Consider the following 14,629-nt stretch of genomic DNA (forward strand, 5'->3'; position numbering starts at 1 on the left):
ATATATATATATATATACACACACACACACACACATATATATATATATATATGGAGCTCTGATAGCATAGTGGTTATGAGTCGGGCTGCTAACCTCTAGGTCAGCAGTTCGAAACTACCAGCCATTCCTCAGAAGATGGATGAGGCTTTCTGCTCCCATAAAGATTTACAGCCTCGGAAACCCTGCGCAGGGTCGCTATATACAGGCACACACACACAAATTTTCCATATAATTTCAGAGGTTTGTGGTTCATGGTTCCTCTTAGGGACTCCCTGCTCTGATCCTGAAAGAAACTAAGACACTCTTGCAAAGGCCAGCTCACTAGATTGGTAAGCAGAAAGAACCCAGCATGGTACTAACAAACAAACAAACACTGCCATCAAGTTGATTCCAACTCGCACTGACCCTAAAGAACAGAGAAGGACTGATCCTTTGAGTCTCCAAGACTTTCTAAGACTATAAAACTTTATGGAAGTAGATAGCCTCATCTTTCTCCTACAGAATGACTGGTTAAGTTTGAACCACCAACCTTGTAGCTGGCAGCCATGCTTAACCCACTGTGCCATCAGGATACAACACTACCCATACCCACTGTCACTGAGTGGATTTTGAGTCACAGTGATCCTGTATAGAATTTCCAAGACTGTCAATATTTACAGAGGTAGATCACTTCACCTTTCTCCTGAGGAGAGGCTGGTGGATTTGAACTGTGGACCTTGCCATTGCCCAACACCAGTAAGACCTAAAAAGTAAAAACTTTGGGAGGCAAAGGAGGAATAGGTAGAGAAGAAGTAGGTAGGAATACCTGAGAGACAGAAATTAGAATAAAGGAGTCAGGAGTCAGCATTTTTCATTGGGTTGGGGAATGAGCCACATGCAAATGGGTTACAAACTGAATTCAAATGAGCCTCTGGTCTTTGTGCTCTCAGCGAAAAGAAGCACTTTGGGCACTTCATAAATAATCCAATTGCCTGAATCACCATATGTGGCCAGAATTAAATGAGCAGGATAAAAAAAATCAAAGTACTATCCTCATAGTTACATGTATTTATCAATCCACAGTTCAAAAGGTTCTCCCAGCTATTAGCTTATTTAACCAGGCTTAGGAGTTTTACCATCCTAATTTTACAAATGAAGAAACTGAGGCTCAGAAAGGACAAGTGACTTGCTCAAGGTCACACAGTAAGCAAATGGCAAAGTCAGGTCCTCCCTCTGATTGTGGCCACTGCTGTGGCAGGTGTAGTAGCTCCTACCCTCCAGCCCCTCACCCCTCCTTGCCCAACTCCAACGGGAGCCAATGCTGTCCAGGGTAAGAGTGAGGGAAGAGCAGAAGCAGGGAGGAGAGGTGAGTGTCAGTCAATTCTCAGAGGGAGAGAAGGAGCCTAAGGCCCACCTTGCTCATGTCCTTGAGCTCCTCCTCCTGCTCCATCCTCAGTTTGTTGGCTCTCTGCAGGAGGTTCTGGGCCCTCTCCTTGGCCACTTCCTCAGAGTCACTGAGCTTCTTGTTGCTCTTGCACACCATTTCCTTCTGTTTCATGATCTTCTTGCGTGTTGTCACTGCATCCTAAGGGAGACCATTCCTACAATGTGATTTCTGCCTCATCCATCATGCCATCAAAATCCAAAAGGTTCACAGCTTGGCTGCACTCTCACAGCTGCCCTTAACCCCCATTTGCTCCCCCAGTTCTGATATGTCACTCTGACCCCCGTTCTGCAACATACACGTTCACTCCCTGTTTCAGTGTCTCCTAACTAGAGAAGTGTGGCCCCTCCCCAGCACATTTCTATTCTGCACCCCCACCTCCTCTGCAGAGATCAGGGCTGAAGTTAATTAACTACCATGATGGCTTCTTTCTCCATCTTGAAGGCCTGCTCCTTGGCTTCAAGTTCTTCCCTGGTCAGGATGTGGGATGCCCACTTGATCCGCTCAAACTCCTCAGAGCTGATGATAAGGGATTCCCCAGAAGGATCCTCTGTGGGGACACTGACACATGGAATGAACAGAGTTAGGGAAAGAGAGGGCAGCTGCTAACATGTTCCAGGCTGTTCTTCCCCTCCCTCATTAGTGCCAACCCTCTGGCTTAGATGCAGCTATGCCAATAAAGACTGCCAACTGCACTGTGGGTCCACTGGGAACACAGGGTCCCAGATGTAGGTGAAGTAGCAGCTCCGGTTAAAAAGAGACTTTTAAAGTACTTTCAAGGTCCAGCTCCTATGTTACCTTCTCTGTGTAGCAGTCTATGACCCCCTCCCATAGACAAAGATGCCACCCCGCAGATCCAATAACTTCCTCCTCCGAGTCCCCATTTCTCCTTGGTTCTTACTGTCTGTATTATTGGCCAATGGTGCAGTATCTGTTTCCTTGGCTAGATTACAAGCTCCTTCAGGGCACGGGCTTTGTCTTACCGACACATTGCTTGGCACACAGTGAGAACCCAAAATAAAGCCTAGTGAATTGAATTTTAAAAATAGATTCTTTCTGGAGGATGACATAAAATGGGCGAGGGGATGCCAGATAACATTGAAATGGAAGGCAGTAGGAAACTTAAACAACCCCATCCATCTAGCCCAGAAAGAAGCTTTGAACCCTAAATATTAATTACAATCTCTGATCAACAGAGACATGTCTATGGTCCTCTCCTTTCTAGCTGCCCAACGCATCCAACAAACCAATAGCTAATTATAATGATTACAAACAAATGACATACATTAAAGATGGGGGAGGGAGGGGTGAAGTAAAGCTGCTTCTGGGTGAGGCAATTTAACAGGTACACGGCAATGAGACGCAGATAGTCTGAGACAGGAAATGAAATCTCATCTAATAAAACCAGTGGTGGGATTCCAGGCAGTAGACAGAATGAGTGAGCGGACTTGGGGAAGAGCCAAGATCTTGTGACTTACTGAGTGGCGTGGCTCAAAACAGCCTTGGACCTGGAATGACCTGCAATGGTCTGAATGAAAGGTAGACACTGGTGCTACATTCAGCAGCCATGAAAAAACACCAGCCACTTTACCTTTGACCTGACCAGAACTAGACCACTCCAAGAAGGAACCTCTTCCCAGACCCCAGGGGTGGCTGCCATGATGCCTGGCTAACCAGACAGTGCTCAATCAGGGGCTGCAGTCAAGCCCAGTTCCCAGAGCTGTGTCCCAGCTGCGCCTCCCTGGCTCATGACACAAGCACCATCTTTTAAGAATTCAAATTTCTAGCATGTGGCGCTAGAGGAGAGAGAACAATTAGAGTCGACCATTAGTGCACGCACTAAGCCACTGAGCAGACAACACTCCTTTATTTCTCATTGCTGAGGGAGACCTACACCCAGGGGCAGGTTATCCAATAAGCACGCACTTACTTGTGTTTACGTAATAATCTGTAGTGAACAATTTCATATGGGTTTCACCCCATCTTTGATATGGTGAAAAATATAAGAAACATTTCACTGAAGATTCAAAGGTAAGCATAAGTAAGCCCATGTTTACCTTGCCTACTGAATACTCAGTTCCTGTCAAGGGTTGTCAATTTGAAAAGAGGCTATGATTCTGTATGACGGTACTATGGGATCAGGAGAAAAACATACGTCAGCCAGATCTAGAAGCAGAATCTTTGATGTGGTGAAAGAATGTGAAACTGTTTACTACAAATTAGAAAGTAAACACACATAAACCCATGCTTACCTTGCTTATTGGGTAATCTGACACTATCTACACCACAAAGGAGGAGCCCAAGCAAGGAGCAGCTCCAGTCAAGAAACAGTATTGAGCTAATCCCAAAGGAACCCTTGTGAATTTCCTCTTCTGGTCTCAGAGTCTGGGAAAGAGTCTAGCAATTACTATCTGGTCAGTTTCCCTTTGCTTCAAATTCTTAACAAGGCAGAAAGGAAATGACTCATCTGGACATTTCCCTTTATCAAGCGGACTAATGGAGACTGAGGGCGGGGACCCTCTGGGCACTCAGTCCCTTAGGTTCCACCAGTAACCAAATCAGTTGCTTTCAAGTAGATTCCAATTTATAACAACCCTACATGTGTACATGTGTCTGAGTAGAACTGTGCTCCAAAGGGTTTCCAACAGCTGATTTATCAAGTAGATCACTAGGCCTTTCATCCAAAGTACCAAGTATCTCTGGACGGACTCAAACCTCCAACCTTTCAGTTAGCAGTCATGCACATTAACCATATATACCACCCTTAGGTACCAAAGCCAGTCAAAGAAAGGGAGGAGAAAGAATATGGCAGTGGCAATGATAGATACAAGAAAAGCAAGAACCAAGAGAGGCCAAGATGGAGAAGAAAGAACAAAACCCATAAAACAAAAAGGGAGAAAATTACTAAGAAAGAAGTGGGAATTGGACTGGTGGAATGAAACCGAGCCAGTTCCCCATATCCCTGAAGAGATCTTCAGAAGTGCAGTCTGAGCCAGAGAGGGCAGGGGCCTTACCCTAGTACTCACATGAGTTCCCGGACCATGTCCCGAGTTATGAGTTGGATGGTCTCCGGCTTGTGTTCCATGCATGATGCCGTGAGAGTTTTCTGAATGATATGCTTATCTTGGAGGAGCACAATAGGGCTGTCACTGGGAGCCTGTGTTAGGAGCTAAGGGGCCAAGAAGGATAGTTTAGAAGTTTGTCACACCACTACTTGTTGGTCAGTCCTAATCCCAAGTCCATCCTGGGGCATCCACCCTTCCAGGAAGCAAGGGAGGCTGGGATTTCCACTCACTCCAGACTATAGGATGGCCAAGAGTAGCCAGGGCACTGAGAAAGCACATGGTGTCTTTCTGCACACGTCAGTGTGTGCTGTACTAACCAGCTCCCCTGAGATGAAGACCTCATTGTAACTTGTGCAGATAAATTCTCCTGGAGGGGTGGGGGAGGGGACAGTTGCTAGTGTGTGTGTACTCCTAACCTAAAATTAATATGAAGGAAAAGCAAATCTTGGGTTTCTAGGTTTTCCTCATTCCATAATTTATGAAAAAAGAACAAAATTCTCTCATTTAGTTCTCACAGTGGGTTTGGAGCACTACTGACCCAGCCTGTGATGTCAAGAATTTTTAATCCTTTCTGATAACAACAACAATGACAAATGATGTACTTTGACTCGTCCCATTTCCCCTCAAAAAATCATATTGAGGGGATTTGAAATGGATAAATGATCTGGCGGAGACTTGTCCTTAAATTTTAGAGTGGTGAGGTGATGCACTGAGAATTCAGCAAGAAGTATATGTTGTTGTTAAGTACCGTGGAGTCGGTTCCGACTCATAGTGACCCTGCACAGGGTTCCCGAGACTGCAAATCTTTACGGGAGCAGAAAGCCTCATCTTTCTCCTGTGGAACAGCTGGTAGTTTTGAACTACCGACCTTGAGGTTAGGAGCCCAATTCATAACCACTACACTATAGATTAGATAAATATTTCACTTTTGTTCCTACAAGTGACTGTGAACGAGAAAATGGAATTGCTTACTTCAGGAAGCTGTTAAGCACAGGAAGAAATTGTGTCTGTTATAGGTGCTGTACCTCTCTCTACTCCTGACTGGAGGCAGGGGGACAGTCCCAATGGAGATACCATTCTGTCCCTAGAACCTCATTTAGCGTAGCCAGTTCCCCTGATTGCTGCTGCCACCTGGTGCCTGGTCTATGCTTCGAGGCGGGCACCATGTTGTGGTGCTACAGGGCACGCCTGCCCCCTACTGCCGGCTAACAGCCTTCCTTTACTGTCAATAAGGTCACAGAAATTGGATCAGCATTGGCATTTTGTTGACTGCCCCCTTTTGCTAGCCATCATGACTACTTGTGAAGACCTTGACCATTTCCTAAGCTACCTTTGCTTTGACTAGAAAACCTCCATGAACCCAAAACAAAAATGTCTGTAAGTGAAACCGCATTCCTTTCATTCTTTCCCTTATCAGTTATAAAAAGTGCTGAGGAGAGGGAGCATTCTAAATAAAAATGCCCGTCTTGAGACCTCTGCAAAGTTCTTTTCAGTTCATAGCAAGGGTGGTATGGAGCAGGGATAGACACCAATTCTTATATTCCCAGCTCCCCACCCCCACCTCTACTAGCATCTCTTTCTTTTCTCCTTCTCTTTTTACTTTCTTAATCTCTCACTAGGAGTCCTGGTATGGTGCTCTAGGGTAAGTATGAGAGTGCTAACCTCAAGGTTGGTGGTTCAAACTTACCAGCAGCTCCTTGGAAACCCGAGACAGGTTCAGTCTGAGTCAAAATCGACTTGATGACACTTAACAATAAATAACAACTAAATAAATAACAATAAATTCTAAACTAAAGGAGCTGCTGATCCCTTCATTTGTATGAGACTTACAAACAAATTCCCTCAGACCTAAATGACTGTTTTGTTGAGCAACCGGGAAAAGAGAACGATTTTATGATTTTATGTTTCACCCTGATGCTGTTCTTGGATGGAGGGGTAAATATGTTATACAGGGTCTACAAAATAGGTCCCCCAAACTGAACCCCACTGTCATCGAGGCAATTCTGATTCAAAGTGACCCTACAGAACAGGGTTCCAAGGCTGTAAAACCTTATGGAACGAGACTACTGTTTATATTTTCCTCCCACAGAGCAACCGGTAGGTTCGAATCACCAACCTTTTATTGTGTAACCGAGTGTTTTAACCACTGCATCATCAGGTCTCACTTAGTAGCTACTGAGATTCTTGCAGCTAAGCCTGCCTTTTGACATAACAGATTTTAAATGTGGGACAGATATGAGGATTTCAAGGGTGGAGGAATCCAGGTGCCCCTGTTTACGTAAGCCCTACTGTATCTGCCTGTGAGAGAGGGATGGCTTGCCCAGGGTTAGCTTGGTACTGAGCCTTGTGACTTCTAGGTAGCAGCTACCTGGAGGGGTATGGTAAGAGTTACCTTAATGCCGCCGAAGAGGCTTTCATCCACCTCGGAGCTCACAGCTTTGGTTCGATAGCGAGTTTTATTTCTTGACCTGTTGGAAGTGGTAGAAGCAGAACTCAAGACACCAGTTGTGCTCAACGGCTGGAGGAAAAGGCAGAAAGTTTGGGGTCATTAGTACTGAGTGACATCTGACATCTGGGCACAGCCCCTGCTTAAAGACTAGGGGAACACAGAATCCCCACAGATGCAGAGGGGTCTCTGGGTGGGAGCAAGACACACTAACTCTGTGAAAAGCAGCATTATCTGCAGTCTCTGTAGCTGAGTGAGGAAAGCCAAATAAGTCATGTGACAGGAAGGAAGGATGAAGCATATGGGGATGGCAGGAAGAGGGAAACAACAGTTGCACCTCATTTCCTGCTGTTGTTCTTAAGTGCCATCAAGTCGGTTCCAACTCATAGTGATCCTGTATAGGATTTCCAAGGAGCAGCTGGTGAGTTTAAACTGCCAACCTTGTGGTTCGCAGTCCAGTGTTGATACTATAGTGCCACACCAGGAGGACCCTGTTTTCCACAAGGAGAACCTTTTGTGGGCAATTTGGATGTGTCTACAAACCCTATACAGGGTCACTATGAATCAGAACTGACTCTACGGCAATTAACAACAACAAAACCTGAAACTGTAGAATGCCCTCTTCACTTCCAAACTTCACCTGAATTCCAAGTCCCCTTCACAAATAACACTCCCATTCCACCACCTTCCTGTCTCCACAATCTGAGAGTTATAGAGGAGACCAGAGAATCTAAAGGATGGGTAAGCATCTTGGCCCCTGCTGGGTACATGGTTGGTGCTCAAATCAACTTGAGTGGATAGATGTTAAATGATTATCAGCTACAATCAGGCGAACAAGTTCATCAAGTGCACAATGTGGATCTTTCACTTCCATGACCCCTTTGATACATATTAAGTTCTTTTCATAACCATCAAGCATCTTCCTGGGTTTTGAGGATGTCCCCTTCTAATGAGTCACGGGAGACAGAGCTCATCTCTGACTACAGGAGCTGAGAACACCAAGTCTTTGCCTTGTCAGACTGATCAAGGGACCTAGGCTTAGCCAATCAGATCATCCAACCCTGAAAATAAAATAGGGTCGTGATGCAAAGGAGCTCTGGTAGCATAATGGTTACAAGTCGGGCTGCTAACCTCACAGTCAGTAGTTCAAAACAATCAGCAGTTCAGCAGGAGAAAGATGAGGCTTTCTGCTCCCGTAAAGATTTACAGCCTCAGAAATCCTACACAGGGTCACTATGAGTTGGAATTGACTCTGCGGCACACCACCACCATCACCACTACCATCAGTGATGCAAAGAGTAGGAACTAGGAAAACCTTTCTGGCAATGTCAGTATTACCCAGTGCCTGGGGCAATGCTGATAAGGGCAACAGCAACAGCACCCTAGGTCCAAAGAAGGCACATCTAGGGTCCTGTCAGCCCCGTTCTAGGTCATAAATTTAGCCTTGGTTCCAGCTGCAGAGCCTCTCTTTGTTCCTGCCTATTTTCCAAGTCTAGTTTCCCAGCTGTGGTATAAATCTATTTAAGATTAACACATTCCTTTCTACTTAAATTGGAGTCTGGCTCTGTGACTTGTAGCCAAGAAACCTGACTAATACAGTCTCTGTTCCCAAAGGTTAGTCCAGCTTCAGCTCACCCCCAAAAGTGGACATCTGTCTCCAGAAGGTAGTTTCTGCAAGAACTACTGGGCAACAGCCTTGCTTAATCTAAAGCTAATCCAAAACTCAGTTTGAAGGAGCCCAAGACTCCCACAGATCTCCAAGCTGGGATATTTAGGACAAGGTGCTGAACACACTGGGTCTTTCCAAGTCTTAGAATCAGCGATCATCAACAGGACAGAGTGAACAGGGAACAGGACCATAGTCACTAAGCCCCAGGCAATGTTTTGAAACATCTCAGTGACCTGCTATTACCCCAACCAGATATCCTCCAGCACCTGCCCCACCTGCATCAGGCTTTCACACTAACTTGGGCAATTATTTTCCAGCTGGCTCTGTTGCCTGTCATCAGCTCTGCTGTATGTGCTCTTCCCCTCTCTGCCTGGTAAAGCTAGCCAAAGTGGCTCCATCAGCCCCAATGCAGCAGGGCAGAAAAGCTTGGATTTATTAGAGGGTAAATATAGCAGCCCTAAGGATGCTTAATAACAAGGTTATAATATGGTGGGTGGTGAGCAGCTGCTCTCCTTCCCACTGAAAATAAAGTAAGAGGAAATGAATGGAAATTCTAACAGGCTAAGCACTGGAACAACTGAAAAGGTAGGAGACATTGGATATTGAGAGGTGCTGTGAGTTCTGTGTATAATTAAGGAAAAAGGCACAGTGCCTGGCACATCGGAGCTTAATATGTGTTTGATGAAGAATGAAGGCATGAAACCAATGAAGCTGGCTTCTCAAGGCACTCCACTACTTCACATTTTCCGTATCATGGATACAGTCTGCACTGTGGAAAACAACGTATGGGAACGGGCTTTGAAGTACAGATGGAAAGGATTGTTTTGTACTCGTTTTCCTGTTTCCTTCCCAAGGCTCCCAGGGCTTTTCCCATGGGCTTAGTGTCCACCAGACTGCAGGTTCCTCCAAGGCTAGGGTCACCTTGCCTCCTGCCTATACTCCCTAGGTATCAAGGTCAAGAGGAAGTCACAACAAAAGATACTTGACTGTCTGAGCCTAGAAGTCAGAACAGAGGAAGAGAAGCAGATAACCACAGAAATGTGGTCACTGGGCAAGGCAGAGGAAAGCACGATGTCCAGGGTTGGGTGGTTGGGAAACCTTATTTGAGAAATGCTGACTCTGAAGCCACAAGCCTTACATCAGGGTTAGAATAACCAGTTTGGCCAAGAGTAACAAGAAGAATTAGGGCAGTCACTATGTACAGCAACAAGGGGAAAAAATGAAATGAGTAGAAATAGAAAGTAAATCCCTCTGAGGCAAAGACAGTAGCCAAGAGGCACTTTAGGGTAGTGAAGGGTTGGTTTTATTTCTTGCATGATCAATAAATATCCCCAAGAAGCAGAGCAGTACCCAAATAGAAGTGTGCCTAGACCTGCTTGGAGAATACAGCTCTTGAAGGGAATGAAGAGACTAGCAAAAACTGACTTTTAGCTCTGAGGTGGCAAACAGGGTCGGGGAAGACAAGGACTGAGGGCAGATAATGATGCCAGGCCTGCTTCAATATGTTCATTTCGATGACCCAGCTGAATTTGTCTTTCTTTATCAACCATCTCAACCCAGGGACACAAGAATTCAACCACAGCAAAGGGCTCTGTGAGATTCTGACACAGAGAGATTAGCTGGTCATGTGGTTGATGATTTAGTTACAGTCATTGGTATTGGACAGTCTCCATAACATATTTAGCTTTAAAGAAAGCAGATTGTAAGAAACATTGAAGCATTTGAAATATTCACAGGGAGAACATGCACCCAGTATGTATTATTGATAGAATGATTATGAAAATGTTTAAAAGTAATTCCAGATGAATTTTACAATCTTCAGATATTTCATGTCTGCAACAAGTTACTATTTTTATGACCAGAAAAAAAAAAAAAAAAGGCAAACTTTTTATTGAAAAACAAAACACAGGGCCTAGTGGCCTGACTCTGAAGACAGGAGAGGCTGGTTCTTAAAAGCATTGTATATCCAGGGATTCAGGATGTTTAGCTCAGATCCAGCAAGACAAAGCTGGAACAGGGCTGGAACAGATCAGTGTGGAGTTTCCATGACGTAACTGCAACACCTGTCAGCTGAACAAAGACAAAGACATGTCCTTTCCTAAATGTCCTTTCTGCCCTAGGATTTCGTTCCTCTTTCTCATAAAAGTGCATTGCAAGCTGGCAAATTCAGGCTTCAAACTCTTGGTTTGATTCTACTTCCCTTTCTGTGGGCCTTGCTTACTAAGAAGACGGGGATTCCCATGCACCAAGCACCTTGACTTTTACTCTGAGTTAACTTTGTCCTCTCCTGAGACTCAGTCGGCCCACTGTAGGATGCCATCTGAAAATGACATTCTGTTCAGTCCCCACCCCACTTTCTGAAGGATATTGTTACTCATTGTTTTTGTAAGAGTTCCCCCACCATTGGTCCCTGCTCCTCCAAATGTTGTCAAAAGTGACACCGTACACACCTGCCAGAAGAACCGAAGCTCACTGCCGTCAAGTCTGACTCATAGCGACCTTATAGGATACTCCCTAGGGTTTCCAAGGCTATACACAGTCTTTACTAAAGCAGACTGCCACATATCTCTCTGGTGGAACAACTGGTGGGTGCAAATCTCTAACCTTTCAGTTAGCAGCTGAGCTCTTAACCACTGTGCCACCAGGGTTCCCTGCCAGAAGTGCAGCGATCACTAATTTGACCTATTGGTTCTCAAAGGTGTTTATGTGCCCGTTTCTGTCTGAGAGATTTCAGAAGGGCTTGGTCAGCCTACCAAACCTTGGCCTTGAACAGTTCCTGAGTGGAAACTCCCTGATCTGGGTGCTCCCGAGTCCACAAGTGTAACTCAGGGAGCTCACTGATTAAGGAGGACTTTGAAATATGAAAGAAGTCCCTGGGTGGTGCAAACGATTAAGTGCTAGACTACTGACCAATAGGTTGGTGGTTCAAAGCTACCCAGAGGCACCTTGGAAGTGAAGTCCTGGAGATCTGCTTCCAAAAGTTCACAGCTTTAAGAAACCTATGGAACAGTTTCACTCCACACATATGGAGTTGCCATGAGTAGGAACTGATTTGACAGCAACTAACAACAATGACTAATATGAAATTTTTATAACATGAGGAAAAGGGAACACTCTCACTGTATGCCGTTAGGTGTCAAACCTGATTCAAGGTACTCTCATATACATTCTAGTACATATATGACTGCACTTGTAAAGCTCTAAGGGGACATGGGGACAGTGAATCAAAATGTTTAACTGAAAGGGGATCCATACCACCACACTATAGGGAGTCCTCAAATGTTGGGAACTACTTTTTGGTAGAGAGTTATTTATTTCATAATTGACAATGCTTTTCAGAAATCTCTACTTGGGTGCAATGAATTAAGCCCTCAGAAAAGCCCCACTGTAATTTCTGAAGTATGTCCACAAGGGATACACAAATAGCCAGCTGGTGTGCCCCAAAAATACTAGAGGTATTTCCCACAGTCTAAGGCTCCAATGGAAGGCGTTCTGGTAGCGTAGCGGTTACGAATCCGGCTGCGAACCGCAAGGTCAGCAGTTCGAAAGTACCAGCTGTTCCGCAGGAAAAAGATGAGGCTTTCTGCTCCCGTAAAGATTTACAGCCTCAGAAACCCTCTACAGGGTCGCTATGAGTCGGAACCGACTCCACGGCACATAACAACAACAAGGCTCCAATGGAGTCCTGGTGTGGTGCTGTGGGCTAATGTGTCAGACTGTAAAGTCATTTGAACTGCAAGGTCGGTGGTTCAAGCTCACCAGCTGCTCCTTGGAAACCCTATACAGGGTCGCTATGGGTCGGAATCGACTCGATGGCACTTAACAACAGCAAGGCTCCAACACCCACCATCTGCCCTGCCGACCTATCATCCCCCATGGGAACAACATACTCAAACCCAGGCACCCCTTCAGAATTCCTCCCAAAATTGTTGTGCTTCTTAACCTTAACCTCGTGACCCATAAAGTCCTGTCCACCCCCAGAGAACCCTAGGCCTGTCAGACAGGTGCCAATCCCAATTCCCAGCCCCACTGTCAAGCCTAGTACCTTCCTCATTCATTAATTCATTTGTAATATTTATTGAACAACTACTGAAAAATCCAAGGCCCAGCTTAACAGAAGAGAAAACTGAGGCTCAGGGATATTAAGTGACTTCCCTGTGGTGACGAACAGGTTCTATGACTTGTTATCTGGCTTCCCCACCAGTGTTTTTCCACACCACATCCCACAATTCCCACCAACGTTAGGCAGCCCCAGTACCATGCAGAACTAAGTGGTAGAGACACACCTTTCTCCCCAACCTTCGGCCTCAGCATCAGGATACAATGATAATCCCTATTGACTCCACCTCCAATTCTTCTGAACCCTCCTCATGATTTTTTTTCTTGCTAGAGTCCTGGTATGGCGCTGTAGGATAAGCACTGGACTGCTAACTACAAAGTCAGCGGTTCAAACCAACCAGCCGCTTCTTGGAAACTCTACTCAGGGTCACTATGAGTTGGAACCAACTCGATAGCACTTAACAACAAAAGGATTTCTCAAGCTTCTTTACTTTGTGTTCTCCCATTCCTGGGCCTTCCTGACCCCGGACCCAACTTCCGCCCTCCTCTACCTGTGGATTTTTCCTGCTCGGAACTCCAACCCAATTCGGAACATATGCGGTCCCATTTGAGGTTCTCGCCCACCACCCAGGGCCTCACCATCTTAGCCGCAAGCCCTGACTCCTGGCTTCCGCTGCCTTTGCCGCCAGCACTGCCAAAGCTACCTCCACCCAGGCGCTCGGTGTTGACGCGTTACCATGGCAACCAAGAGCCCTCGGTCCCGGCCAGGCCCCGCCCCGCACCCCTGCGCTGAGCCACGCTACCACAGGCGGTTGCAGAGCGCAGGTTGCTTTGGGGACCCAAACTGCTCTCGCTGGCCATTCCCACCGGGCGTAGGATCTATTGATCAGTCCCGGAGCACCCCACTTTTTCAGGTTGGCTGGGATTTTGAGTTGCGAACTAGGATAAATCGAAGGTGCCTTGGTACCAGGTCACACTTCCCCCCCCACCCCCACCTAGGTTACCATGGTTACCGTTACCCCATCAGCTGCCAAAACAAGCCCTAATATGTGTTTTGTCTCTAGAGAAGCAAACAAGACCAGAAGAAACAAGTTTCATAACAGAATAAAGCCCTGATGAGGCAAACAACTTCCAGTCATGAGGATATATGTATGTTCTTGTTAAGTGCAGTCCAGTAGGTTCAGTCTCACAGCGACCCTGTATAATAGGGTTTCTGAGGAGCAGCTGGTGAGATTGAACTACTGACCTTGTGGTTCACAATCCAGTGCTGATCCTACGGCGCCACACCTGAAATTTCACTTTTCATGCTTTAAAGGTAGCCGTTGCATCCTTCCAACTAAGGAAGGGTTGGCTATAGAGATAGGGACACTGAGGACTGTTAACAAGCCCCTGGGGAATTAAAGAAAAAGGGACAGGGCCACCTATTTTTCAAAGGACTTTGGAAACAAAAGTCATATTAAACCAATAATAGAAATTGACTGAAGGCTATTCAATGCATGATTTGCAAATCAGAGTAACAACTGATGTGTTTGTTGTTGTTGCAGACTCATAGCGACCCTATCCACAAAGGAATGAAATTCTGCCCAGTCCTGCACCAGTCTCACAATCATTGCTACGTTTGATCCCCTTTGCTGCTGCTGCAATGCCAACTCATCTCATTGGGAGGAGGGGGGGTCTTCTTCTTTTTCTTTGACCCTCCGCTCTACCAAACATGATATCTTTCTCCAGAAAATGGTCCCTCCTGCTAATATGTCCAAAGTATGAGAGACATATTAGACTTAATTGTGCTAATATGTCCAGAACATGGGAACACTAAATGGTTTTAAATTAGTAAAGGTGTGAGACAGGGTTGTATCCTTTCACCATACTTATTCAACCTGATGCTGAGCAAATAATCTGAGAAGCTGACTTATATGAAGAAAAATGTGGCATCGGGATTGGAGGAAGACTCATTAACAACCTGAGAT

General features: G+C 45.6%; 1 protein-coding gene across 1 annotated transcript in view; it reads right to left on the reverse strand.

Annotated features, from left to right (window-relative positions):
- Positions 1–7,000, reverse strand: part of CCDC19 (coiled-coil domain containing 19) — a 36,376-nt gene extending 29,376 nt beyond the window's left edge. Inside the window, exons 1-4 of the mRNA XM_006861632.1 lie at positions 6,881–7,000; positions 4,450–4,592; positions 1,840–1,984; positions 1,394–1,564 (exon numbers count right to left, since the gene is read on the reverse strand). Of these exons, the coding sequence (XP_006861694.1) occupies positions 1,394–1,564; positions 1,840–1,984; positions 4,450–4,508 (375 nt within the window). The 5' untranslated portion in view covers positions 4,509–4,592; positions 6,881–7,000. The remainder of the gene's footprint in view (positions 1–1,393; positions 1,565–1,839; positions 1,985–4,449; positions 4,593–6,880) is intronic.
- Between the last annotated feature and the right edge of the window lie 7,629 nt (positions 7,001–14,629).

Source organism: Chrysochloris asiatica, unplaced genomic scaffold (assembly GCF_000296735.1).
Source record: "Chrysochloris asiatica unplaced genomic scaffold, ChrAsi1.0 scaffold00042, whole genome shotgun sequence".
NCBI classification, from domain to species: Eukaryota; Metazoa; Chordata; class Mammalia; order Afrosoricida; family Chrysochloridae; genus Chrysochloris; species Chrysochloris asiatica.